Source organism: Rattus norvegicus, chromosome 10, assembly GCF_036323735.1.
Source record: "Rattus norvegicus strain BN/NHsdMcwi chromosome 10, GRCr8, whole genome shotgun sequence".
NCBI lineage: Eukaryota > Metazoa > Chordata > Mammalia > Rodentia > Muridae > Rattus > Rattus norvegicus.
Window position 1 is genome coordinate 49,128,280 of NC_086028.1, and position 25,427 is coordinate 49,153,706.

At 48.0% G+C, this 25,427-nt stretch overlaps 1 protein-coding gene across 2 annotated transcripts in view; it reads right to left on the reverse strand.

Moving 5' to 3' along the window:
• Positions 1–1,929: 1,929 nt before the first annotated feature.
• Cox10 (cytochrome c oxidase assembly factor heme A:farnesyltransferase COX10) overlaps positions 1,930–25,427 on the reverse strand; it is a 111,801-nt gene continuing 88,303 nt past the window's right edge. For both annotated transcript variants that reach the window (NM_001398997.1, XM_063269908.1), the window contains 2 exons: positions 14,334–14,566; positions 1,930–3,773 (listed from right to left, as the gene is read on the reverse strand). In NM_001398997.1, coding sequence (NP_001385926.1) covers positions 3,367–3,773; positions 14,334–14,566 — 640 coding nt within the window. In that variant the 3' untranslated portion in view covers positions 1,930–3,366. The remainder of the gene's footprint in view (positions 3,774–14,333; positions 14,567–25,427) is intronic.

The window sequence follows — 25,427 nt, forward strand, 5'->3', positions numbered from 1 at the left end:
ACACCACACACACACACACACACACACACACACACATTATAAAGTCTGCTCAGCTTACAACAGGATTGGGCCTCTACATTAAGTGCACGGGGTCTCCCGCCCACCGCCTGTGACAATGCAATAGGAACAGCAGTGTCTGTGTCTCCCCACAGGCCTGTGCTGACTTAAGAGTCACAGCTTGCTGCTGGTGCCCAGCATCTGGCACCTACACAAGCATCTGGCAGCCCTGGAAAGGCTCAAGAGTCAAACATCCCTGGAAGCTTCTATTCGTGGTGCACCGTTTCCATACTGCAGAGAAGCTCCAAATCCCAAGTCCAACCATTGCAAATTGGAGACTCTCTCCACCACGTCAGAGTTTTCATAGAAGCTACAAGTTTTTCCACACTGGTGGCACCTGCATCTAGCCAGCACCACACATTACCGCCCATTCTGTGGCCCCAAGACTAGGGGGTGTCGATACAGGAAGGTCCTAGGCCTAGAAAGATAGGGAAATACTTGCTCACATAGGCCCAGTCTTTCAGGGTTTGGTCTGAGTCCCCCATGTTCAAGTTCCCCTGGACTCTAAGAAATCTCTAGTGGGTAGGAATCTTAGGACACTGGACTGTAGAAAGCAGAGTGCCCAGGAAGACAGGCCATGATGTCTGTGGGAGCTGCGGTGTCTGGTGAGTGGGCCATCTTGAGCACAGAGAGCCCTAAGGAAGTTTGCCAACAGCCTGTTGTGGGGCTCTACATGGAAGATGGCTGCGGAGAACACTGGAGAATACAGTGAGGTCTGAGTGTAAAGAGATCTAGTCAGACCTCTGACAGGATGGGGAGGCCCCTATGGAGATTAACAGTAGAAGGCAGCTGATAGTCTGGACGGCTTTGAGGAGAGGCTAGGCATGAAGATGTGCACTGGCATCCCAGAACTGTGAGAACTGTGACGGAGACAGCTGAGTGAAGAAGGAAGGCAGGCGTGTTTGGCTCAGGGTGTTGGAATGCTTAAGCTATGCAAAGGCAGCTTGTCCTGAGAAGACTGTGGCAGGTGAATGTTACTACCTTATGTGATTGACAGGAAGGCACTAGGGTCCTATCACACCTTCAAGGGCTCCCAAAGGCCAGAAGACAACCTACCAGGCCCTGTGTTTTAGAGGCCCCATCACTCCCACACCACAGTCTGGGGATCAGGCAGTTGTGGTCTTTGGATGACATCCTAGATTCAAATAATGATGGTAGCAATTAACAGATAAAGATTACGTGGACCAAACCTACAGTAGAACGGTCACTTAAGGACAGTAAAAGTTTATCATCTGTAACAGTAAGTCAGGCTTGGAAAGACCAACATCATGCAATTCCATTTCTATGTGGGCTCTGCCCTGTTGCTGCGCTTGGTGTCATGTAACTGCAATCCCAGCATGTGGGAGGTGGACACACATCAGGGATACAGGACATCTCTGAGCTGCATGAAACCCTATCTCAAAATCACTATCACAACCAAACCAAACCAAACCAAAGGAAAATAAAAACTATTTAAACCCAAAACAGGAGGGTAGCTGGCTGGCTGAGGAGTTAGGGGAGATTATGGCCAGACAGGGAGGGAGGACGGGAGGGGCATTATTTATTTATTTTTAAAATACTGTGTGATGTAGTAAATACAGTAAAAAAAATAACATACATTTCAAAAACCACTAAACGTCAAATATCATCACCATACAGTGATACCCACTTAAGACAACGGTTATGCTAGGATCCTGCTATGTGGATTCATAAATCATATCATTCTGTGCTCTATAAATAGATACAAGTATAATTGTCAATTCACAGTTAGGAAAAGTGAAAGAAGGAAATACAGAGGAGTTGTAGCTGGCAGCTAGCTCCTGGAGGAGGGTGCAGGGCTGAACCTTGGGGGGCTTGGTATGACTGGGTAACACAGGACACACACTCTGGTTCTTGTATTCTCCGGTAACTGTTTTATTACAGGAGGAGGAGAATCAACACTTTACAGGCTTAAAAGCTACAACAAGTCCTAGATGCTCTTTGCAGACATCCTCAGTCCCTGTTCCCACAGGAAACAGCCAGGAGGTAAGGTTACAATAGGTAGAAAGAGGTACCAGGCACCCTGTCCGCAGTCGCTCTAGACACAATCCTACTCCCCACCCCCTCTTTTTTGTTTTGCTTGAGTTCAAACCCTGAGTCCAGAGCTAAGCAAGTGCTCTCCCTTTGAGCCATGGCTCAAGCCTTCCACATTTTAAGAATAGTCCAAATTCAAGAACCGTTTTTCACGTGGTTTAAACCACCCCTTGAAGGAATCCTGACAGGGCACAGTACCCTGGGAGATCATTGACTCAAACACTGCCAAGCTCCACAATTTTAAGGCAACATTCCTCTCTGTGGGCCTGAGGGAGTACACAACAGACTGACGACTTACAGGTACCTGCATTTTCTATTAGAGGCCATGAAGTCCCAGAACTGGACTCATGGCCACTAGGAGCCCAGCTGGCCCTCTCTGAATACCACTGGGCACAGAGGCCAATTTCTGGACTCAGGAGGCAAAGTGTGGAAATGTGGTTTGCACAAAAGGGATAAGAATGGGCGCAAAATGGCTGCTGACCCAGTTCACCCTCTCCCTCAGATTATGCTGAGTGATGCCCTTCCACAAAGAAATGCTTAGACCACGCCTGAGAGAATGATGAACATGCGGTGTGTCTCCTGGGGTTTCTGAAGTCCTGATATGGGGTGGGATTGAAGTGATGGTGGGTGCTGGCAACGCAGCCTGGGATTCCACAGGCAACTGTTTGGAATCCTCACTCCCGGTGAGCAGCCCAGGCAAGGAGTTCTGATACTTGAGGGAATTCACGGTTGAGAACACTGGTAGGTAGGGAAAGCTAGTCAGGCCCCATCTCACTGGCCGAGAAGGGGTGCTGTAGCCAAACTATGTGTTCTTCTGAGGCAGTGTATAGGACCTTCAGGATGCAGGACTTCAGAGGTTGGGGTCACAAGCACTTGCCTGGTTGAGCAACGACCATGGTGGCCTCCAGGTGGGGTATGTGTGTGTGGGGGGGGGACTGGGGTGGGGATGGGGAGGAAGATGTGCATATACATCATGTGAGGGAGAGAACACAGGGCTGGAGGAAAAGGTGCATAAAGACCTTTGAGGAGAAGAAATCTTCTTCTTCTGTACTGACTCCGTATGCTAGTCCTTTCTTATCTGGGAAGCAGTCTGACTGACATTAAAAGCACTGGTAAGTGAAGACACAGCACCAGATGACACCACTCAGTTCCCCTCTTGCTGGAACCACAATACCCTTCCTGCTGGCCCGGGGCAGTGCTGTACCTGCGTGTGTCTGCATGTGTCTGCTCTCATGGTCCCCACAGACTGGCTGCCTTTCAGCTCGGAGCCTCTCCCTTGTCCCCCTCCTGACCTGGCCGCTGCTTACAGGTGAGCATGAGCAGCAGGAGCAGGGGCAGGTGCCACAGGCTACAGAAGAACAGTTTCCTTGAGCTCTTGCGGTCCGCGTCCACATAGAAGCGGAAGCCGAGGTAGGAGATGTACAGGTTGATAGGGAGGGAGATGACAGGGAAGACCCATGTGGTGATGTCCAGGACAGGGGCAGTAGTCGACAAAGCAATCAGGGCCAGGCAGTGGCGCAGGGCCACCCGCCGGCAGAGGGCTGGGTGGGTGACAGACATCATGCAGTAGCCTCCTCGGGAGTAGTCTTCACGGAGGCCCCAGCTCAGGGCGTTGAAGTGGGGGAACTGCCAGGAGTACAGGATCCCTCCCAGAAGAAGTGCTCCTGTGAGGAAATGTGGGGAGAAAAGGAAAGAGTTAGGCACCAGCAGACATCTCCAAAGCAAGGCTCTCTCAGCCTCGAAGTGAACTTGGGAGGCCTGTGCTCAGGTGACCAGCAACCTGTCTCAGCCCTTCTGTCTCAGGCTTTCTAATGCTGTGGCAAACACCACGACCAAAGACATCACAAGAGTTTGTTTCTGCTTACAACTCTCAGGTTAGAGGTTGCAGCAGGAACACAAGGAGGAACTAGAGGAGGAACTGAGAGACCATGGAGGAATCTCAGTGCTTAGTGGCTGCTCTCCATGGCTTGCTCAGCCTGCTTTCTTATGTAACCCAGGACCACCTGACCAGAGCTGGTGCTGCACCCAATGGACTGGGCCTTACTATATTAATTAATTATGACGATGATGTCCCAACAGAGCCGTCTACAGTCCAATCTGATGGAGGCATTTTCTCAGCTGGTGTTCCTCCTCCCAGATTATTCTAGCATGACCAGCAGTACCATTCCCACAGGAGGGATTCCCAAGGGAGAGGCTTGTTGGAAATAACAAGAGAGGCACTTTCTAGTTTATTAAGATAAGAGTCTTGGTACCCATTCCAGTGACACACATAGGACACTTATCTTGACATGGAGACTTCTTGGGAATTGGAAAGCAGGCAGGGAAGGCTGGGGCAGCTGAAGGAGCAAATGGTGGTGACTGAGAGTCTTCATGTTTGATGGGAAAATACAGGTAACTTTTCGACTGGTGGTGGAGATTGTCAGGGCACAGGGCAGCTTTAAGGACCCCAAGCATCGGGTTGGGGATTTAGCTCAGTGGTAGAGCGCTTGCCTAGCAAGCGCAAGGCCCTGGGTTCGGTCCCCAGCTCCGAAAAAAAAAAAAAAAAAAAAGAAAAAAGAAAAAAGGACCCCAAGCATCACGTTTGGGAAGCCCTAGTAGCTCTCACGAGTTGTCTTGGACCCATAGGCCTTGGGCTGAGTATGAGATACAGTAGTGATGGCCACAGAAGGGGGTGGGGTTATGACAAGGGCAGGAAGTGTCTTGTCAAGGAAAACTCATTGTGGCAACAGAACCAGGGCATGGGTGAGGGAGACAGAAGAACCCAGAGGAGGGATGGTAAGGCTCAGAGCTCCAGGTGGGTTTTATTCTAGAAATGACCAGAAAGAACAAACTTGGCACTGTTAAACCTGTAGCAATGGGGACTCTTTCTCCAGTACTGCCCCTCACTGTCCCTTTAGCCTCTGGTGTGCCAACTGTAGTAGTCTGTGTTGTGCAACAGAAAGTTTGGTTCTACTTAGAACAAGGGAGCCCAGATAGAAGCTCAGTTTTGGAAGAGCAGCAAGCTGTTGTTTTTGAGAGGAAGCTGGTATGGGTTTGGCTCATGTCACAAATGAAGTCACTTCAGGATCCACAGCTTAATGGACTGCAGTCAGAAAACCACCCACAGCTCCGCCTGATGCACTTCAACTGCCTCTGCTCACAGAAGAGAAGGAAAACAAACCACTTTCTTCATCAAGATAAGGTGAGTTGGGGCAGGAAGGCCTGAGTCAGCTCAGGGCTGTGGTGGGGCCCCCCTTCTTGGTGGGGCGAACAAAGTGCTCTGCACCCCCTCAGCCTCACTCCTCCAAGAAGTCCATTTTTACTGGGTCCGCCTGTCCTCCCTGACAGCGGACACCAGCTGCCTGCTAGAGGACACTGTTTTGGGGGGCAGGCAGGGGGAGGGGGTAATGTTTCTCTGCTGGGCTCTGGCCAGGGAAGGAGACAACACATATGGAGTTATAGTTTGTGGGAAGTGACACCTTAGGGACAGGCAGGACTTGCAGGCACCTCACTTGGCTTGGGGAGCGAGGGATGGCCCCTGCAAGAAGCACATCACAGGGCAGGCTGCCACCTACTCATTTAGGAAGACTTTGTTCTCTTCCTTTTTTTTCCTTTTTAGAGATGGTGTCTCATTCTCAGGCCAGTTTGGGTTGGAATTCTCTATGTAGCCCAGGGTGGCCTCAAACTAGAAGCAATCCTCCTGCCTTACCTCCTGTGTGCCAGGATTACTAGCACATGACACTACACCCGGCTTCTGCTTCTTTTAAGTAAGCGCTCTCATTTTCTTAGACCTACCTGGGAGAAACATCAACTCTTCTTTCCTTTAATCACAGGCGCCATCTATGGAACAGCTGTGACCTGTGGGAGTGGGCCCTTAGGAGTGACTTTCTGAGGCTGCTCAACAATGGCTACCCCAGAGCACATGCAGCACCCAGCACAGTAATCCCCTTGCTCATGGGAGAGACAGAGAAGCACAAGCACCGTGCATGAATGGACAGCAGGAGAGAATGCTGGCCCAACCAGAGTCCTGCTCTCAGCACAGTCTTCTTATAGACACTTGGGAGACTTTTCAGTTCACTTCAAAACTATTATTACTACAAGAAACAACTGGGGGAAGGGGTGCTGGCCCTCATTTCCATCTCTGCCCAAGTCCAGAAATGCTCTTCTGTCACTATTGACGAAGGAAGCTCAGCAATCCAGCCACACAGTGCCTTCCCGGAAGGGCGAGGAGCCTAAGGAGGAGCACTAACCATGGGCATGCACTTTGGTAATTCCCTTGGGGATGCCTGGTGGGGACCTGCTTCCCACACTGAAGTCCAGTCGCTGGCCCCCACCATCCACACATGGCCGTGTAAGGACAGACCCCACTGCACTGGCTTTGGTCCAGCAGGCTCCTCTCTAAGTGTGGCCCATGACGCTCATCCACTCCCTGCCTGGTCAGGGTTGGCCAGCTGAGGAGGCAGAGCTGTCCCAGAGCTCCAGGGTCACAGGCCTTAAAGCTGGTGGGTTTTTTTGAGGACTAACATGTGTGGTCAGCCTTGGTGCAATAGACTTCTACGGAGAGACAGATAAAGGGAGCATGAAGTGGGGCAGGTTTATCAACCACACAGGAGACGAAAGGCCACATTCAAGCCGTCTGGAAACAGGAACACCAGTGGGCATTTCCAGCTTGTAGACTCCTTTGCGAGGGACTGGGGAATAATGAGGAGGATGTGCAGCAGGCACCTGGGGTTCTCTCTACCTTGGCGTGTGTGATGGTTTGTATATGCGTGGCCCAGGGAGTGGCACTATTAGGAAGTGTGGCCTCGGAGTAGGTGGGTCACTGTGGCGGTGGGCTCAAGACCCTCATCATCGCTATCTATCTGGAAGCCAGTCTCCACTAGCAGACTTCAGACGAAGATGCAGAGCTCTCAGCTCCCCCTGCACCAGGCCTGCCTGGATGCTGCCATGCTTCCACCTTGATGATACTGGACTGAACCCCTGAACCTGTCAGCCAGTTAAATTAAACGTTGTTCTTATAAGACCTGCCTTGGTCATGGCGTCATTCACAGCAGTAAAACCCTGACTAAGAGTGCTCTTTCTACCTTCCATCACAGACTCTGGAGAAGCGGCATTTGAAGGGTAGGAAGCACAAAGCTCCGACCCTTCTCTGACCTCCTCCCTAGAAGTCTGAGGCCCTCATGAATTCTTTCCAGAAGTCAAATCCCCCTTGGTTCACATCCAGAGTCCTCATCCTCCAATGTTACCTGGCGTCGCCAGTGCCAGTTCTATGGGCATTCTGCACCAGACACTATGTTCCGCTGAGGATGTCCAGCGCCCTTAAAGCCAGAACCAGTTCCAGTCTGCAGTGACATCAACGAGAACTGAACAAACGCAGCTTGTCTGCAATTATACTATCAGCAACACACTTACAGCACTTTCTTTCACAGCCTTTTTCTGTTCTGATGTTAAACACTGGGTAAAACACAGGGTTCTAAATATCCTGTTAATATTTCTACAAAAGTCAGACTTGTTTTGTCTTTGAATTCCAAAGATAGGGTTTATTGATGGTGGTGGTGGTATTGGTCTTTACTCCCAGCACTCAGGAGAGGCAGGCAGATTTCTGTGAGTTCAAGACCAGCTAGGTCTACACAGTGAGACTCTGTCCTGTCCCACCCCTACCCACCCCACAAAAGAAGGAAAAGAGACGCTCTGGCTCTGGCTCCGTTTATCTTAGCTAAATCCTGCTCCAGGCCAGTTAAGGTAACATCTCAGGAAGAGACACTATTGCGTCTGTCTGAGTCAAGTGGAGACAGGATTTTAAAGGAAATCTTTTCAAACGCTCGGGTTCACAGTGCCGGGCATTTAGTAAGCCTTTCATAAATATTTGCGGAGTGAGTGAGTGGAGGAACCCCCCTGACTCTCTTCTCTCACCTGGGACTACCGGAGGGAAATAACGTGGAGAGCGGGTTAGGGTTTGCAGTTTACCAGCCGAGGTTAAAACAACTCACTCTTTTTTTGTTACTAAAGCCATCCATCTGCCAAGTGTCACCCCCTGATAAGAGCCCATTTCTGAGTCCTCAATTGTAACCCAATGCTGGTTGACATAATTAATGTTTACCACACAGCACCTGAATTATAAACCAGGCTAGCAATCAACTCTAAACGACTCTTACCATCTTCACCATGAAGAAGGCTCAATGAAGACTAATAAAACAGGGGGTTTCTCTAGATTTAGGAAATGACAACACAGAATCCCAGCATCTCTAAGAAATGAGATGATGCAGGGAGGTGGCGTTGGAGAGGGGGAGGGAAGAGAAGGCAGCAAGCCTCGGATAAACAGTCTCTGGAGATAAACACTCCTGAGAGGCCTAATGTGTATGGCTCCAGGCCGCTTCCTGGGGGCTGAGTGTCAGCTTCAGCCACTTATCTGACCAGGCCCCCAAGGGACTTCTTCACTGGGGTTCCAGCAGGTCACTTGAGCCACTGCCATCACTGCTCCCCAAACCAAGTGCTTCAGCTCCTGAGGCTGCAGGTCAGCCTGGTCAGCAGCTGGAGACCGCCTTCCTGAGTTCTATCTAACCACAGAGTATTTTTAATGTTTCCTGTTTTAAAAAATTAATAAAATAAAGGCAGGATGATTGGGTAGGTGGGAGGAAAAGCCACGTCTGAAGCCGAGGAAAGTGGGTACAGGTAAAATCCCATCATAATGGCTCATTCCAAAGACAGAAGGGCTTTGTAAAAGGAAGGCACCCCCCCCCCCCACAACCCCCAGTGCACAGAAGCAGTTGGCTGCCGCACCCTGACCGCCTTGATATGACAGCCACAAACAAAGCCTTTGGCTGTGCGGCTGGGAGAGAGCTGAGTGGTTTCCAGTCCTCCATGCAGCTATAAAATAGCAAGTATCAAGAACAACTGACATTTGTTTAGCTTTCAGGATTCTCGCCTGCTAATGTGCTTAATCCTCTTCATCACCCCCAAATCCCACCTCACTTGTCCTGTGATGGACGACAGCCCAGCCCAGGCAGATCTGAAGCTGCCAGGGCCTTCCCAACCAGAGCACCCTCAGCACAAATGCTTTTCCACCATTGGAAACAAAGAGGGGGGTGGGGTGGGGATCAAAGTAGTTGTGGGAAAAGACTCAGAATCTCATGGGATATATTCCCTCCATGGTGTTTTGTTCTTGCAGGCGAGTGGAGGCCAGGGAAATACTTCATTGCCCAGCAGCCTGTGAAGGACATCACCCAGCCCTGTGGCTAGCACAGAAACTACAGACAAATCCATGCCAACAAGGGATGGAGAGTGCTTCTGGACATGGTCCTTGCCCTTTCTCCCTGGGTGGGTTACCTGACACACAGGACTTACCTCACACCCACTGTCTCCTATATACTCCTCTCTGCAGGAAGGACCATAGGCCACAGGACTTACCTCACACCCACTGTCTCCTATATACTCCTCTTTGCAGGAAGGACCATAGGCCCCAGGACTTACCTCACACCCACTGTCTCCTATATACTCCTCTCTGCAGGAAGGACCATAGGCCACAGGACTTACCTCACACCCACTGTCTCCTATATACTCTTCTCTGCAGGAAGGACCATAGGCCCCAGGACTTACCTCACACCCACTGTCTCCTACATACTCCTCTCTGCAGGAAGGACCATAGGCCACAGGACTTACACCTCACATGCTGGCGAGCAGCTTCCTCTTCAGTCCCGACCTCTAGCTACTGAGCCCAACTAATGTTTTGCAGAGGGAGACATGGTCAGGGCCACTAAAATGTTGGTGCTGGTTTATATGGGCACTGGTTTCTAGGGTGGGGAGTGGGGGTAAAGGAACAGAGGAAATTCAGTCAATCTGCCTCCTTTTTTAAAGATTTGTTTATTTTGTATATGAGTAAACTGTAGCTGTCTTCAGACACACCAGAAAGGGACATCAGATCCCATTACGGATGGTTGTGAGCCACCATGTGGTTGCTGGGATTTGAACTCAGGACCTCTGGAAGAGCAATCAGTGCTCTTAACCACTGAGCCATCTCTCCAGCCCAATCTGCCTCCTTTTAAACCCTCCGCCTAACCCCGATTTGTTGGAGTTAACAAGGATCAAAGGGTGATCAGACTGATGCTTCATTGAGATACTGACCAGGGAGGATGAAGGGCAGGCCCAGGATAGGTAGTTGTATAAGGGAGAAGAGCAGCGAGTGTGAAGCGGAGGGTGGGGGGTGAGAGAAGGCGTGTGGGCCTGAGCCATCAGTGAAGGCAGGCTCTGCAAACTCACAGGAGAACCTGCTGTGCACCCCTATGTAAGCAACCCCAGTGCTCCAGACTCTGCTTGTGCAGTCACCATGCCTCTTCACCATCTTTTACTGCACTATCAATTCCTCTGCGGGCGTCACGGCCGGCCTGGTCTCGGCCCACACAACTTCATCTCTCTGCCTCTCAACTAATAGGCTCACATTCCTTCACGGGTCCACTGGTGTCTTTCGAGCCTCATCTGGGGAGGAGTGGTGAGCCCACACCCACAGAAGACCCTAAGCTAAGCCTTAGTAATGTCTGTCTGTCTCTCCTAGACGCTCAGGCACAGTTTCATGAGGTCAGGGGTGAGTTTTGTATCTCTCAAAGCCAGGCACAAGTAGGGCCCCAACACCTGCACAGTGAATGACTACGGGCATTAGTTTGTTAAGCTGGTAAACTGGCAGTGCCCGGGCTGAGCTGAGCAGCTTAGTGAGTAGTCTCCCAGCGGCTCCTGCTTCCTTAATTTAATACCTACTTGGCCTTCAGAGTCCTCCTCCTGTAGGTATTCCAAAGACTGATACTTTGGACTCTCTAAAGTCACTACTCCTGAGGCTCAAAGGCTAAATGGGCTGGAGATACCACAGAAGGAAGGAAAGGCTCTGCCACTTTTTTCCTCAGAAAAGCTCTTTCCATCTACCCATGCTCCCCAAGACCACCACAAGAACCCTGGTGGTCGCCGACCTCTGTAGACAGAACACATGATACTGTTCATAGTTTGAACAAGCATCAGTCCCACTCTCTAGGAACTTCTGAGGTACCTAGGGCTGGGGCTCTTTAGAATTCTGTCTTTATAAACTTGAGCACTGGGGTTCCTGGACCAGGGGCATTAGCAGCATCTGGGAACTTACTGATGTGACATTCTTAGACACTACTAGAGCCACATAAAGGCCCAGTAGCATTCTGGGAAAAATGGATGGGCTCTGAGCCTGTGAATCTAGGACAGGTCCATACATTAATCACTGTTAAAGGGCACACATATCAAGAAACAGACACAGCTTCAGAAAGAGTCTTTGCTTCTAGGCAGTGTTTTCTGAATGAACTTTCTGGAGAGAAAATCAGTTTGACAGACACTGATGATAAATAAAAGGTGTATCACAGCTCACAATTCAGACCGTAGTCGGTCCACCCAGTCACTTTGGATCTTGAGCAGCAGGGCAGCAGGGCAGCAGGCATGTGGCAGAGGAGGCTGCTCACCGAGGCCCTGGCCCTTGTGAGGATGTGTCCCCATGACCTATTTATCTAACCCCGCTCCATTCTCAAAGGTTTTGCGCTGTGCTGTCAGTATGGCAGCCACGAACCAAATGTGGCTCTGCGCACCTGACGGCTAGTGGGCTCGAGGAAACTTACATCTATTGATTTAAAAATGAAATAGCTATCCATGGTTAGTAGTTACCATCCTGAACAGGGCAGTTCTATAAGATGACTAAATTGTACTAATTTCATTCAACTTAGGTCCTAAAATGCCAGCAGTAATTACTTGTAACACACTCTCTTAGGTTTCTGCTCTCTGTAAATGGAGACAGGTCCTTACAGATTTGTTCCTTCTCGCCTTGGCTCTGCTGGATGAACACCACGAGCCTTCTTCCACAGAGCTAGCGTCACCTTTCCTGTACCTCCTCCCCAACGGTTAGGTATATGATCATCTGTTTTCTCTTTGAAAGTGTTTTACTAAGGTTCTCCTCAAGCTTGTGCTCCTCCTTCCCCAGTGCACTGAGCCGGAGGGTTAGAAAATTCCAAGACACAGAACAGAAGTCAGTGTGGACGGCTGACCAGGAAATGTCCCCTGGTGGTTTCAGAAATCTTCTGTCTCATGCCAGGTTCTGTTCAAGCTGGTGATAGACACCATTTTCCAGACAACTGCGTACTCTTCATTTGGTTACAAGGCATGCCTGGCCCCTCTGCCTCCCGTCACTTACATGTCTGCATACAATTAAAATTGGGGTTACAGAAAGACTGTGTAAAACTTAATCTTTTTCTCTATATACACATACGGGTATATAAATGATCAATTTATTTATCTTTGTGTGTGGGGACAGAACATATGGTATATTCATGTGTGTGTGTACAGTTGCACATGCTTGCACACAGGAGTTTGTGACTGTGAGTCTGATCGTTATGTTGTGAGTTGAGTATTATGTTTGTTGGCATTCTTCTAAGTTCTGCTCAACAGTTACCTAGCAACACCCATGTAGGCCTGGCTTGCTATTAAAGGGACTGATTGGCCTCTCCCTCTCTCTGACTCTAACTCTCTTCTTTCTCTGATACCTTTCTCCCTTTCTCCCCTCTGGCCAGCCTCCCCCCCCTTTCTCTCTCTCTCTCTCTCTCTCTCTCTCTCTCTCTCTCTCTCTCTCTCCTTCTTTGTCCCCTCTCTTTCTCTGCCTCTACTCCCTTCTCAACTCCTCTTCCCATGTCACCATTTATACTACATCTGTCATATGGTACCTGGGCGGGAGGGGGTGTCTCAGCATGAGCTCACTGAGTCAGCCCTGCCCACTGTACCAGATTGTGCTCTACAAACATGCCCAGGGTTCTATAAAACACATCTTGGTTTTACAAAACACATCAATGTTCACTGTCTTTTAGTTATTGTTGTTCTTCTTCTATGCACCAACAGTCTGGGGCCCTTACTGGATGCAGCGTTCTTTCAGATTAAATATATATATTTAGTATGTGTGTGTGCACACATGGAGGTGAGAGGACAACTTGCTTAAGCTGGTTCTCTCCTTCCACCACATGGATCTCAGGGATTGAACTAAGGTCACTAGGCTTGGTGGCAGATGCCTTTATCTAATAGCCCAACTGCTGGCCTTTACATTTTCAATGCCCCAACTTCTGTCAGTGTACAAAATAAATTTCCTCCTCTTCTAAGTTATCCACAGTAACAAGCCCTCTGTCCTCAGAACCACTCTACAAGGAGAGACTATTGTGAACTCCAAGTGGCAGATTAGAAGACTGCCAGAAGGGGCCACGCTCAGGTCCAAGGTCAGCAGCAAACAGGCGCTCAGATCTGGCTCTGGAGCCTTTTGCTGCTGCTGCCTCCCACGTGGATGAGGCTTGAGCTTAGTTTATCACAGAGTACATAAGCTTTAGAATGCTGTATTTGTGTATTCATTAAACCCACCACTTACAGGATATTAAAACCATTCTAGGAGATGATCATGGCAAAGGTGTAATGGCATTTGTGTGTCTGCCAAATCAGAGTGTATGAGCTTTTATGAAGTTTCAGAAGTGTGGCTCACAGGGCGACGGTGTGTGGCCACTGCCTTTTGATCCCTCATGTGAAAACTATGTACTTACAGATATTGCAGGAAACCTCACCACTTCCTTCCTACGTGTCGGTCAAAACACCAATTACTTGACTAATCAGACTGTGAAGCTTTCCTCAGATGGTAAAGTGAGCTATTTTCACCCCACAAATCCAGCTGTGATACACCACCAAACACTGTGGCGCCACTGGGCCCTTCTGCTGTGGACAGCATGAACGGTCTCAGCAAACCATGTAAAAGCAAACGAGGAGCTAATGAAGGTAATCTGTCCTCTCACAAGGGAAAACGAGCCTGATCCAGGGGAAGGAAGAAGGCTTGTCAGCCAGGTGACATGGCTTTAGCAGGGGACGGGGGTTCCTAACGGATCCCAAACAAATCAGCTGGTCCTTGTGTTCTGATTCTATCACTCTTTTGGGGCCTTTCCTCCCTCTATCTGCAGTCCTAGGCTGAGACAGCAGTGCCTTCTGATTTCTCTTAGGCCTTCCCTATGTCTCCCATGCTAGGATGACACGGACCCCTTCAGCTGGGACTTCCCCATCAACACTTTTGCCACAAGAGTCAACAGACTAAAATGGAACTGCTCCAAGCCCTGTGGGGCCTTGTACTGGCAGGTGCTGGGTCCACTTGGAAGACTCGGGAGCTCTCCCACTGGCACTGACAACCCTGTCTGTTGAGAAAAGCCACTGTTGCACGAGGGGACACTCACCAGCATCGAGGCTTCCAGTGGCAGCTGTCCAGCCCATGACAGGAGGAATGGCACCAACCACGGCTCCAACCCAGGTATTGGCGATGCTGACCCTCTTCAGTGGTGTGTAACAACAAGTATACAGGAAAATGTTGAAGACCCCCAAGGCCCCGGTCAGTGGATTCACTCCCCAGGTCAACAGGGCCACTCCTGGTACAGCACAGCAGGTGGCAAAAGACACGGCTAGCAGTGGGCTGGAAGAGAGCAGAGGACATAGTGAGCACGGTCCACTTAGCTTTGGTCTGCAGCTCAAAGCGCACACTGACGTGGAGCTAGCATCTTCACATTCATGGAGGATGATGGGCCCTCCTTCCCAGTTGTAGAGTGACTTCCTGAGACCGTAAAGAAGCTCGGGTGGGAAGCAGAGCCCTGCACTCCCCCCACCTGCAGGTCCCCTGACTCATCTCCTCTAGGGCTGACGTGAAGGCTTAGCCAGGGCTACTTTTAAATAAGGGACAGATGCAAGCAATAATGCAAGTTCTGGACAAAAGCAGGATCCCTTCTGGAAGCCATTCTACTCATTTGTTGCACTTTGAAGTGTCACCAAAGCAGGGACAGCAAACATCAATGTTTGCCCTAGAGAATCTGCATGATACATCCCCAGTGAAGTACAGGCTTAAGGCCCTACAGTCCTTTACCAGGATCAACACCAGGAGGCTGGTTCACACTGCCAATGATGTCACTTGGTTTGTGGATTTGACTGTCAACAAGAGGTCACAGAGGGCTCTGTATGTAAAAAGAACACTCCAGAATGTGAAAGATGTTTTGAGTCTCAATATGTGTGACCTCCTGGTTCCTGTTTATATACACATTTGTTTTTTTCTTAGGGAGTCAATGGAGGTTACTTAAGCCCGTGCTTTCTGTGCAAAAGCCACAGTTCACCTCCCAAGAAAATCATGTTTGCAGTGTTCTGGTACCCACTCAATTATAGGTTCCACAAAATGCTTCCTGACAAGTTCTAGTCATAACTTAGCAGCTTCTAATGGGTTTCAGTTCTACTGATGTAAGTTCTCCAAGGGTGGCCATCTCTTGAGGCAACGCCCCTCTGTTGTCAGGCTGTGGTGTGCTTCCTCCGCTGAGTGGTGCTCTGGATTTTGAGTTGGGCTCCCTAAGAAGGACTAACTTAGAGAGTGAGGCTGAATTAGACTCAGCCTCTTCCTGCTCCAAAGGAGGGTGAGCAGAGAAGCAGCAGCTCGAGTGTCATGTGACACCAGTCCACTGTGCTGGGACACTAGGTAAAAATTCTGCTTGGCTCTCATTTAGCTGGCCCTTTCTACTCAGGGACTATGGTCTGCCCTGCCTGGAAGGTAGGTCAGAGCAGAATGGGTGTCCTGAGGAAAGAGGGGACACACAGGGACAGGGCTGTCACAGGTAACAGGATTGAAGGATCATAGTTCTTACTAAGTATAAGTGCTACTAAGAAGCTTGGCCTGGTAGAAAGTAGGTAGGTTATGGGGTTCCTGTGAAGGATCCTAGGGGGCTTTCCCCAGCCTTACACCCACTGCCTCAGGTCAAGATTAGGCCAAGTACCAGCTCCCGCCTCGGGTCAAGGCTAGGCCAAGTTCCATTTTCCACCCACAGTTCTCGGGAGGAGCAGGGACATTCTTGAAAAACGGAAGAGTGTACGGATAGTCACGTGACCCTCTGGTCCCAGACAGAGTCCGAATGCACGTCATATGCTTACTAGCCAATAGATTCAAAGGTCAATATGCCTAGCCAATAAGTTTGAACTGTAACCTTGCTGATGTAACCTGTACCCCTAAAAACTATAAAAACTACTTGTTATAGCCATTGGGGTTGCCTTCCAGTCACTTGCCATGAGGTGCTGATTGAAGGATGACCCCGTCTTACTTGGGGGGTCTCCTGGTAGTTAAGACTCACTCTGAGACTTACAGGATGACCATGGCTACCGCGAAGACCTGAGTGCATCTGCACCCACCTGTCCCTGGCCACCTCTTTGGAACCTACAGCCAGTGAATTCTGATGGACTCAGGAACCCTCAGTCTTTCCTTCTCTCTGTGTCTCCATCCCTCCCACCCTAACAAGTCTTTCTGTCATCTGCTGTTTCTGCTCCTGCTGGGAAAGGCTCTGAAAACATACTGGTCAGAGCACTGCAAGAGCATGGTTAATCACAGCATCTGGCTAGAGTTCACCTCTAGCCTGTGTCTTGTGTGGCCCTGAACTAACTGCTCACCTTTCTGGGAGCCCTAGTTTTACTCTAGCTCCCAAGAGTGTGGACAGATGTCTTAACATAGCAGTGACAATCAGTGGGATGATTAACACTCCCTTTGCTGGTTAACAGAGATTTCTACTAGGCTCCTCTCAGGGACCTAGGCTTGCATCATCCCTCGCTGCCCAGCAGGTGTGGAGCCAGGTGACAGCTAATAGAGAGGACAGCTCAGTACCTATGCCCCACTTCTACTGACGCTCTCTCTGTCCCCACATGTTCCCAGCAGGCCTCTCTTCCTCTTTCTGTTCTCTGTACCCTGCTCTCACTGCTTCTACATCTTTTTCAGGTCCCCGTTCCCTTCTCCCACAATAAATCCTCTTTATACTAAGTCTGTCACAAGGTGTGGTTGGCAGGGACACGCCGGGAACTCCCTTACTCCCACCGCTGCATTCTATCACATTATATTTCCTAGCACCACTCCTCTGGGTTCAGGGAAACAGGCTGTCTGTGTTCTCATGGATGTGAGGTGTGGATGCACACCTCGCTGCTTTTACTCACTTGCCTTCCTAATCTCTTTCATTGGTTTAGTTTTTATTTTTATTTATGTGTGTGAATGTTTGCCTACATGGCGTGTGTGTGTGTGTGTGTGTGTGTGTGTGTGTGTGTGTGTGTGTGTGTGTGTGTGTGTGCGCGTGCGTGCCTGGTTCTTGAAGAGGCCAGAAGGGTCAGATCCCCTGGGACTGGAGATGGCTGTGAACTACCATTTGGGTGCTGGGAACTGAACCAGGGTCTTCAGCAAAGGTACTGAGTGTTCTTAACTCATCGTTCCAGCTCCACCCTTCACCTCTGTTGTCTGCCCCAAGCCATGCACATCCCTCCCCACCTCCCCATTGTTTGTTAAATCTCACTGTCTTCCTACTCCACACATCCTACCTCCTGCTGTGAGTGCTATCTTCAAAGTGAAGCTCTAGATAGAGTGTGGTTCTGAGTTGGACATACACCTTTGCCTTCTCCATTATGCAATTTCCCACTGCCTTTACTCACTTCATTCCTGAAACAGATTTCTCTCAACCGTAACAAGCACTGGCTGACATGGAACCATATGACTTCCTAGCATAGCATGCAATGGAACTCTCCAGATGAAAGATCAGGAAGCCGCATTGGCTATCTCACCATGCCCAGAAGAGAGAAGGACCTGAAAACCAGGGTAAACATTCTAACCCTTCTTCTTTCGGTAAGCCAGCTCCCGGTTTATGAAAACAGGTCTTCCCATAGATGGGGCTCCAAAGGCTAGTTTTATTTTGAGTGGAAAAAAATGTAGTTCATAAACATATTTATTTTTCCTGAATTGGTCCTTGTATTTAAATAAAAAAAAAAAAAAAAAAAAAGGAAGAAGAGAGGGTTGTTCCCGTCGCCAAGGGCCGGGGAAGTAGTTGGGTCCAGGGTGTGTTAGTGCTATGAAAAGCCCTTTCAGAAAAGCACACATGAATTTAATTTATTGAGATAGGCAATTTGGGTGGAAGTTTGGTTTTTGACCTGTGTTAGAAACACAAAAAATCATAAGGCTTGATTTTAGCATTTAAATCAATATGCTCAGGGGCATGAATGAAAACCAAATAGGCTGATGGGCTGTGCAAACAAGAATGAAGATATTACCCAGCATGCCCTGCGAAGCTCAGCACCAGGAGAGAGCACCCCAAGTGGAACCTTCAGAGCACCAACGGGCTAATTTTACTGTTGTATTTCATTTTTGCCAAGATTCTTATTGTAAATGTAATATACATTTCAAGTCAGAAAATTTATAGCTATAAAAATAAAAAGTAAACAATTCTGAATTATTCAGAGACAGATATGGTGTACGTCTCTGGCCTTATCCTGTGCTATTATAGTTACTTTAAAGTAGGGCACTGAAAACGAAGCCAAACCAAACCAAAAACTTCCAACAGGACAGATATAAAACAGTATCATGTCTTCAAAACAACTACAGCACCCCTTCCCACCAAACAAACAAACAACAAGTTTTAAAACCAACAAAGTAAAATTTTTTCTGGTGAGGATAGACTCAAGACAAGCACAGTGACTTGGCGGGTGGGCCTCGGCTTGGGTTTGTAGACTGGTTCATTAGCTGAAGCCAGAGTTCCCACTGGCCTTGGGTCACACTGGCGGACTACCCTGCAGAGCCTCTCATTTCCTGGGTCGGCTTAGGTCTATGGGGGCTGTCAGCGGGAGCTGTCTCCTGTGCCTCAGATTTCCATCAGTGCTCACCGACTTCCTGACAAGGACGGACAGACACAGTGAGAGGACAGAGTGCTCACTGCCCTGCTCGCCGTTGGCTGGAGCAACAGATAGGGGAAGCATCTACCTTAGTGGGTCAGGATGGGAGGACAGAGGGGAAATGCCTCAAAGAGGACTTGATCTTATCCTCCTTTACTTAATTAACGCAGGGATTAAAGGCGTGCACTGCCATATCTGACTGGAAGGGAACGTTTAAACCGAGACCCAATGACAGATGAGAGGGAGAAGGGCAAAGAGGCAGAGAAGGCCCTGTGTGACAGCGAAGTGGGTAAGGGCGTCTCAAAACCTCTTGACCTGACTTTAACCTCAGCTCTCTGGGTAGGAAAGAAACAACTCTTGAAAATTGTTCTCTGATTTCATACGTGCTGTCAGTCACTCACGCATACAAGCATGCAAGTATGCATGTACTACTGCATGAATAAACGCAACCTAGAAATTAAAACAATTATCCAATGTGATATTCAGTGCGATCTCTAGACCTGTGGAAGAAGAAGAAGGCAAGGACAGCGCTTCCAGGAAGAGAGAGTATATATAGCAAGTGGCGATTGGCTTTGTTTTAAAGTCCAAGTAAGTTACTCAGACAGGGACAACACCACAGGGATAAAGTTGTAGAAGTTTGGCGTTTTTACCTGTGTGTGTGGTTACAGGGCCCAGCAAGGTTTACAGGCAGTGGGCTGAGTGCTGTGTCACTGGGTGGGAACCCAACCCCAAACTTGGCAGTTTCAACAGATACCTATTTTTCATTTGGAAAAAGTGTTCTCCTCTTGTTAAATACAATGACTCTGCTTACAAAGAGTAAAGTCTCACAGACTGAAGGCAGCAGCTCTGGTGACTTCAGGCCAGCCACTCTGCACACTCAGAAAGTCATCTGCACCTCTCCCTTGATGCTTCTACAAGTGTCTCCAACATGACGACACAAAGCTGACACAGGATGTGGAACCACTTTCTTTCTGTTACTCTCTGCAGTAAGAACTCTCTCCTTTGCACCTCCCCATTTGTTGTTTGTTCCTTAATTCTATAGCAATCTCATCCACGAGGAGCACTACATCTGGCTGCCAGGGGTGAGCTCCAAAGAAAGGCTCTGCAGCACCCCTTGGCTTTCCTTGTGCCCAGAACCAGGGATAGAATTCTGCATCCACCCTCCACACAGTAGTTCTGGGTGTGGTTCCTAGACTAGAGCAGTGGTAATACCTGGGAACCAGGTAGGACCCCAAACAGGCTTGCTACAGGTCATAAACTATGCCATCCCACTGCCAACACAATGTTGGCACTCCCATGGTAAAAGTATTCTTTCTGGGCCTACAGGAGTCACTGGCACACCGAGGCTGGCCAGGTCGGGTGACCCACTTTAAGTGCCTATCGATGTGTGCTTTCTGAGCTGTTCCAAGTGGAAAGAACATGGGGTTATGACCTAGCAGCAGTAGTTGCTGGCAGAGAAACAGTGTGCCCCTTGACTTCCCTGACTCGCCTAAGAGGGACTGACTTTGTCATACAGCCTCAAGTGTTTGTACCATCAAAAACTCCATAACTCTAGGTCTGGGGAGCCCTGAGCTTCATTTACTGCCTCTGCTCCAGTGCCTGTTGAATATTCTTATAACAAAATTATTTTACAGTCTTTTAATTTCCTCCTCCTCCTCCTCCTCCTCCTCTTCCTCTTCTTCCTCTTCCTCCTCCTCCTCTTTCTTGACCAACCACACTGGCCAGGACGCACTCTAGTTCAGGACCTGATGTTTAACCTCTCGTGGTCCTTGTTTTCTCAACAGAAAGATGTGCTGGGGTGTTCGGCTCTTTCAGTGTTGTTACTGGAGCTCAACTCAACTCAGTTAGGTCCACAGCCTCAACAGCAAGAGCGTAGGGAAGGGGAGGGACTGCGGTGCCCGGCTGTGCTGCCTGGGCAGAGTTCTTACTCTGGAGCTTCAGTGGGGATACACTTCATGGGCCCTCTTAATAGCACACTCACTATCCACACAGGGCCTTCACTTGTTGGTTTGTTCACTCATTCACCCATACTTCTCACTGCCTGGGCCGTCAATCACTGTGCTGCTTGGCAACAGAACAGAAGGGAAAATGAGAAATTTTTATTTAGAAAGGAAGATAGACATTAAACACACCGACACAGACCAAAGTCCCATGGGCTATCACTGTAAAATCAGCTGCATGAGAGAGCACATGCAAGGAGACGACATTATTTAAATAGGGAGAACCTTTTAAGCAGAGCTGGATATAGGGAGGGGCTTTGAAAATGCTGAGTGAATCTTTCCCCAGTTCATTTTGAAGCCTACAGACCTAAGAATATATATATACATACATACATACATACATACATACATACATACATATACACATCCATACATATATACATATATATAATATATATACACACACATACATAGGTATTTGCATTTGTAGTTACAACTTGTATAAAAACTTAATTTTGTTCTATCAAATAATAAAACATGAACTAGCAATAGATAAAACCTGACTGATTCTTCAGAAATGTTTGTGTTCCCAACCTTCTACCACAGCAGCTGTGACAGTGTCCACTCAGTAGGATCAGAGACACTAGGGGCTCTGAATGGTTCTGGCTGCAATGAATTTGTATGGGAAATATCAGAAATGAACATAAAGTGGGTATGGCAATGTCAGCAATGCAGTCACTAAGTGCAAGTGATTTAGGAGTGTTAATATACGTGGAGCAGGGTGGGTTCATGGGAAGGACCGAGAGTGCTTCTTCAGACTCATCTGCTCATGCAAATAGCTTCACGGTTCATGATGAGGGCTGAATGGCTTACTTCAAAACTCACATGCAAACTGAATTACCTTTCAAATTACGAATCTCTCTACTGCTTTTCTTGCCCAAGGCTACTACAGAAGAGAAACTGACAGACAAGAGTGGGGGTTGATCCATACATTTCCATGGGTCACACGTGCTCCCTTATAATGGAACATTGCTTTGTTTACTAAATACTCGTCTGGATGTATGTAGATCTACTGAAGGAGAATTTTCTATAGATATTAGAAACAGGGAGAAATATAAGCTTGAGTTTGTCTATTCATCGCACTTAATAAATGTAATTTAAATTACTTGACTTCTAAATAACTTCCTGGGGAAACTGGGCCATTCTGTGTAAGCAGTGTGTTGGGGGTCCAGGAAGCACTGTATTAAATTGCTTTATATTATGAATGGCTCCACAGGTAATTTTGGCCTATACAAAAATTAATCTCATACTTCTTGGCCATTCTTCCTGAATAAATGACTTTTAAATTACAAAATAAAATTTCCTTTCTTCAAACACAAAAGAAAAGCTTAAACCTTCATCAAATCAAGCCAATTTAACTTTAATTTCCTGTATAAATCCCGCAGTTGAGCTTTGAAAAGAGTTTTTGGGGAATGTCTTTACAGATAACTGTTCTGAAAATGTCTCCATAGAACCCTATTAGGTAGCTTGTGTAAGTCTAAAGCTGTGATATGGTAAAGCAGCAGAACACTGAATCACAACTCAAGGAAAATGAAGGCATACATCCTATTTGAAAAGACTAAATTTTTTTTTTTTTGTTCTTTTTTTCGGAGCTGGGGACCGAACCCAGGACCTTGCACTTCCTAGGTAAGCGCTCTACCACTGAGCTAAATCCCCAGCCTGAAAAGAGTAAATTTTAAAACCACATTTAAGAGGAATGCAAGAAATGTAACAAACAGCAAATACTTTTACTTATTATTGATTATAAACATGGAGGATGTGTTATATGAAAAACTTTTTTGAAAGAAGAAAACAGTACATCTGCTTATACTAATGTAGGAGGAAGATACGAGGGATCTGCTGTTTAAAAGTCAGGCTGTAAAGAGTACAGGAAGTCAGTGAGCCTTGCCCTGTGCTGAGCTCTATGGGGAGCTGATGAAGACATTCTGAGTGAATGTGTGTTACCTCATGGCCATGCCTTCCCTTGTTGAGGGCAAGGCCATCCACTGGCCCAAGGAGGATGTGTACTACTGATGAGCAGTGGGTACTACACTGCCAAGCACAGCGCCCTCCTCCATGACTGTAGCCTAAGACTGCTCCCTACAGACCTTACCAAGCTCCTCCTGTGCTGGGCTGAATATGTGTAGCCCACTAGACACCAGCTTTCCTCTATGTATCTGTCTGTATCTGTCCTTCATTCCCTTGTCACCCCAGTCAGGTTTCCAGGACCAGATCTGTAGGATATGGCAGACTTCTGAGATAACCTCCTCAGATAGGAAGAAGCAGTCAGTGAGCTTTCAAGGGTGCCATACAGATTCATTTAAATTACAGAGAAGAGGTGTTTGTATACAGACTGGAATTTCTGGTGTGTGTGTGTGTGTGTGTGTGTGTGTGTGTGTGTGTGTGTGTGTGTGTGTGTGTGGTGTGTCTGTCTCTCTGTCTGTTGCAGGTGATGGTGATTCCAATGTTACTTAGTTACTGTTCTATTGCTGTGAAGAGATGCCATGATCAAAACAACTTATAAACGGAAGCATAGTGCTGAGGTTGAGTCCTTGACCATCATGGCAGGAAGTGTGGCAGCAGGTAGGCAGGCAGGCAGGCATGGCTCTGGAGCAGTAGCTGAGAGCTTATATCTGACACAACCACAAGGCAGGAAGTGAGCCAGGGCCTGAGGTCTATGAGCTTTTGAAACCTCAAAGCCCACCCTTCAATTCCATACCCCCTCCAACAAGAAAGGGAGTGGCCCAGGCTGTGCAGACAAGTGGGGGTGTATCACCTTGGTCTCAGATTTGATGTGAGGTTCTTCTATTTTTAAATGCTGCCAGCTAGGGCAGGCACAGCAGGCCCCCGCAGTCTGGACTTGCTCTGTGGTCTCTCCATAGTTTGTTCTCTTGGGTCTAGGTAGGAGAGCAAGTGCCTGCTAACTTTATGAATGCTGCTCCTCATGCTTCTCCTCAGCTTGTGGATAGACAAGAGTGTTGGTGTAGGCTGGTGTACCAACACCTCCCTTATGGTCTTCATGCATGAAGCCCTGGCGTAGCAACAGCAATAAATATTCCAAGAACATTTCTCCTCACCTTTATCCTCCAGCAGGAGGGGAACCTCCATGCTTGTTCTGGGGCTCTTACCTTTTCTTCCTGAACCCCTTCACCAGTGGGAGAGGGACCTCCATGTCTGCTCTGAGGCTCTTGCAACCCTCTGTGGTCTTTGAGAACTGGGTCCGCCATCCTGCCTACACATCTCCCAGGGTGTACTTTAGTGTATGTAGTTAGTCTGTAGCTCTCAACAACGTTTAACTTATGTTCTCTGTCCCTGAGTGCTGCCCAATAAACTCCTACAGACCACGAGAAAGACAGCGCCTAAGCCCACACTCACACTCACCAGTGAGAACGGAATTTGTACAGTCCAGTCTTGAGAAGAGGAACATTAGCCTATGTGTACCTTGACTATTGTTAAGCAAAACAACAACAGCAAAAAGAAAAACAGATCAAATTCCTAAGGTATAACATCTGTCTCTTCTAGTGAATGTTCATTAGAATATCAGGATATCTTACAGGTATTATGTAGGGATGTGGGACCTGAAGAACCTGTCACACACAGAGTACTTCGCAGTCAGGCATGCTTTCCCCTCTCCTGACTACCAGGGAGACTACGCCTTTCAGAGACAGAGACTCCCAGTGTGTCTTGGCAATGACTCAGCATGAGGATATGTACAAAGACTTTCTGCTGACTCTTCAACTCCATGGTTTCTGATACTGAACGATCTTATTCCAGAACAATCTTCTCCACATTAACACCTCTGTAACTAAGCTGAGACCAAATTTGTTTTTCCTGCCGCTTCAAATCACTGGTTAATGTTACAGAAAGAAATTTCTATACTTACAGAATGTTTATGTTCTTATTACATTAGTGGCATGCACACACTGAGAGACTAATCATAACAAGCCTTGGAAGCTGTGCAGGCCTGTGCCTGGTTGGGTCCACGTCCACTAGACCAGTGGGACTGGGTGGTGACTAATACAGCTCCCCTGTAGCCCACACGATGTTTACATTTGCTTAAGTGCTTACTGGTAAAACCTTCAGTAAATTTGAAAAATGTCTTCTGTAAGTCCCTGTAATACTTAAGCTAAACCCTGCTCTTTAAGTTAGTAATGCCAACTAAACAATCCATTCATTTCGTTCTAAAACTCAGTCTTCATCATTCATCTTAGAGACAGGTATGGCTGACCCGATTCCAAGGGTTTCCATTTATCCTCCCCAAATAACCTCCTGCTCAGCTCTTATCAGGCAATCTCCTGCTTACGGCCCACACCTAAGCTTACGCATTATGGATCACCCTCATCTGATCCATTAACTCGGAAAAACTAATGTTGGCATCCATTATTTCTCTGTCAGCATCACCAAGCTGGAAAATGGAAAATTCAAGGGAGATGTAATCAAAATACAGATGCCTTCCAAAACAACAGGAGTAAAGGTTCATCCAGCAGTCCTGGTCAGCAGGCGTGCAATGTCCACCCTGTCCTTTTCTGTGTCTTCTACGACTTCTCAGAGACCTTCGTTCACACCAATGTATTAATTTCATTTAACGCTGGGGCTGCCCATCCAATTTTCCTGTCCATTTTATAAAGTGTT